We start from the raw sequence: 2,203 nt of genomic DNA, 5'->3' as shown, positions 1-2,203 counted from the left end.
CTGCTGGCCACCCTACAACAGGGCAAAAACACCTCACACAGTCCCATAACACCCAGAGAGTCCCACTTCTGCCTGGGGAAAATAACATCCTCGCTTGGTGGGTCATCACATAACCACACCTGAATATTTTGGTCAAGCATCGAGACCAGTGACCAGCCACCTCATTCCCCTGCCAGATCCACCATCCTGCAGGAGAGCAAGTCCCTGCTGAAGAGCCAGACCGTGTCAGACCAGGCAGTGGCAGAAGCCCTGTGTGCCATCATGCTCCTGGAGGACAGCTCTCCACGCCAGGCCCTCGCCGACTTCCTTCTGGCCAGGAAGCTGGCCATTCAGCAGCTGCTCAACCAGCCACACCACAGTGAGTACAGCGAGCTGCCTCCTTCCTAGAGTCAGGGTAACTCCCTTCACTTCAGCTCCCTTTTGCCCTGCAGAAGAGCTCTGGGGTGTTAGTCCCGTTAAGCTCATGATGGAGGGGACACAACCATGTCATGGTACTGCAGTGGCGTGGCTGACACCACTGGCAGTGATTTGCCACAAAACACTGCAAGAATTAACAGTGCTTGAGGTCTTAAGCCAAGCCCATCCATAAAGGGACTGAGTCCTCTGCCCCCCAGCCCTCCCCTGGAGGGTCTTACTGGAAGCCCAAGCCTTGAAACACAGGGTTGCTTGTACTGAAAGGCATTTCTCTGCAGGTGCAGGTATAAAAGCCCAGGTGTGCTCACTGATGGAGCTGCTAACCACTACCCTGTACCAGGCTCATGCTCTCTTCTACACCGTGCCCGAAGGGATGCCACCAGACCCAGCCCTGCCCTGTGGTTTGCTCTTCTCCACCCTGGAGAGCACCACAGGCCAGCACCCTGCAGGTGAGTGCCTGGGCAGCTCTGTGGGTGGGAGATCACCCCAGTGCTGGGCTGATCCCCCCAACCCCATGTGCTTCCAGGGAGAGGTGGGGTTCTGGAGGACGAGGTGAAGCTGAGCAGCTGGTTCAGGTACCTCCCAGAGTCTGTGGTGCAGTTCCAGCCAGCCCTAAGGACCCTGGCACACCCCATCAGCCAGGACTACCTCAGGGACACGCTGCAGCAGTGGATCACCATGTGAGTGTGACACTCTCCCCCTTGGCAGGGCTCTCCCAGACACTGAGGCCTCTGTGCCAGGGTAGCAGCACAAAACACACCTAATCTCACGCACTTGCTCCAGGCAGGCTGTGCCTTCTGCTCGGTTTTCACCCAATATCCCCTTCTCCCCCTGGCCATAAAACAGCTAGAGGCAGCATAACACCATCCTAACAGCCAGGCTGTAACACTCCAATATAACAGACCCAGGCTGCACAAAGATACTGGTCTAGAGCTACTTTACACTGCCATAACCACCAGCAAACAAGCACAGTAAATGAGAGGAAAATCCCTTACCTGGCTCATTTGGCTCCTGGTCCAGCACCTCTTTCCTTCTCATTGCTCCTTCCTGGAGTGGATGGGGACAGCCAGTCCCACTTTATAGCATTGCCAGCTCCACCCCATCCCACCACACCTCGCCCTGTAGATGGGATCAGCCCCACCTGCCCCTCATCCTGTGCCTTTATCTGATGGAGCCAGCTGGTCCTGCCCTCAGCTGCAGCCCATGGGATGCTTCCCCAGCAACCCTTCCCAGAGACCCCTTCCTCCCTCCTGGCACCCTTGGGGTGCTGAGCTCCAGGCTTTGACCCCCACCACGGCTCAGGGTTCCTGCTGGTGGGATCCAGGGTGCAGCAGCCTCACTGAGAGGCAGAGATACCCTCAGCCCCATGGGTGACTCCACAGGCAGAGCCCCTTGCCGTCAGGTTAAGAATTCCCCCACCTTGACACAGCCAAAAGTCAAACCAAAGCAAAATTTGCCTTCAGGTGCAGCGACGACATCAGGGCCGGGGTCAGCAACCTGCTCGTCTACGTGAAGAGCATGAAAGGCCTCGCGGGGATTCGCGACGCAGTGTGGGAGCTGCTCACCAGCGAGTCCGTGAGCCAGAACTGGGAGGCCGTGTGCCGCCGCCTTTTGGATAAACCCGCTTCCTTCTGGGAGGAGCTGCTGCAGCAGCTGTTCCTGGACAGGCTGGAGGTGAGCGCTTTGCCATAGCAGTTCATGGGGAGCCTTGCTCTGTGCCCCTTCGTGTCTCACATGGCAATGCCTGTTTTGGGCAGGAGTTGGGAGGAGTGGCTGACACGCCAGAGGG

The 2,203-nt window shown here is 57.8% G+C and overlaps 1 protein-coding gene across 1 annotated transcript; it reads left to right on the top strand.

Moving 5' to 3' along the window:
• Positions 1-176: 176 nt before the first annotated feature.
• On the top strand, positions 177-2,088 carry LOC104546907 (conserved oligomeric Golgi complex subunit 1-like; the record flags this gene model as incomplete). Its single annotated transcript, XM_010192418.1, has 4 exons — positions 177-358; positions 693-863; positions 941-1,094; positions 1,878-2,088. Coding segments are annotated over 4 exons (718 nt in total), but the record flags the coding sequence as incomplete, so codon positions are not given.
• Positions 2,089-2,203: the final 115 nt, after the last annotated feature.

The sequence above is a fragment of the Mesitornis unicolor genome, unplaced genomic scaffold, assembly GCF_000695765.1.
Source record: "Mesitornis unicolor isolate BGI_N332 unplaced genomic scaffold, ASM69576v1 Scaffold50670, whole genome shotgun sequence".
In the NCBI taxonomy this organism is placed as follows: domain Eukaryota; kingdom Metazoa; phylum Chordata; class Aves; order Mesitornithiformes; family Mesitornithidae; genus Mesitornis; species Mesitornis unicolor.
Note: the sequence above shows the minus strand (reverse complement) of the source record. Positions and strands in the feature narration are given on the sequence as shown.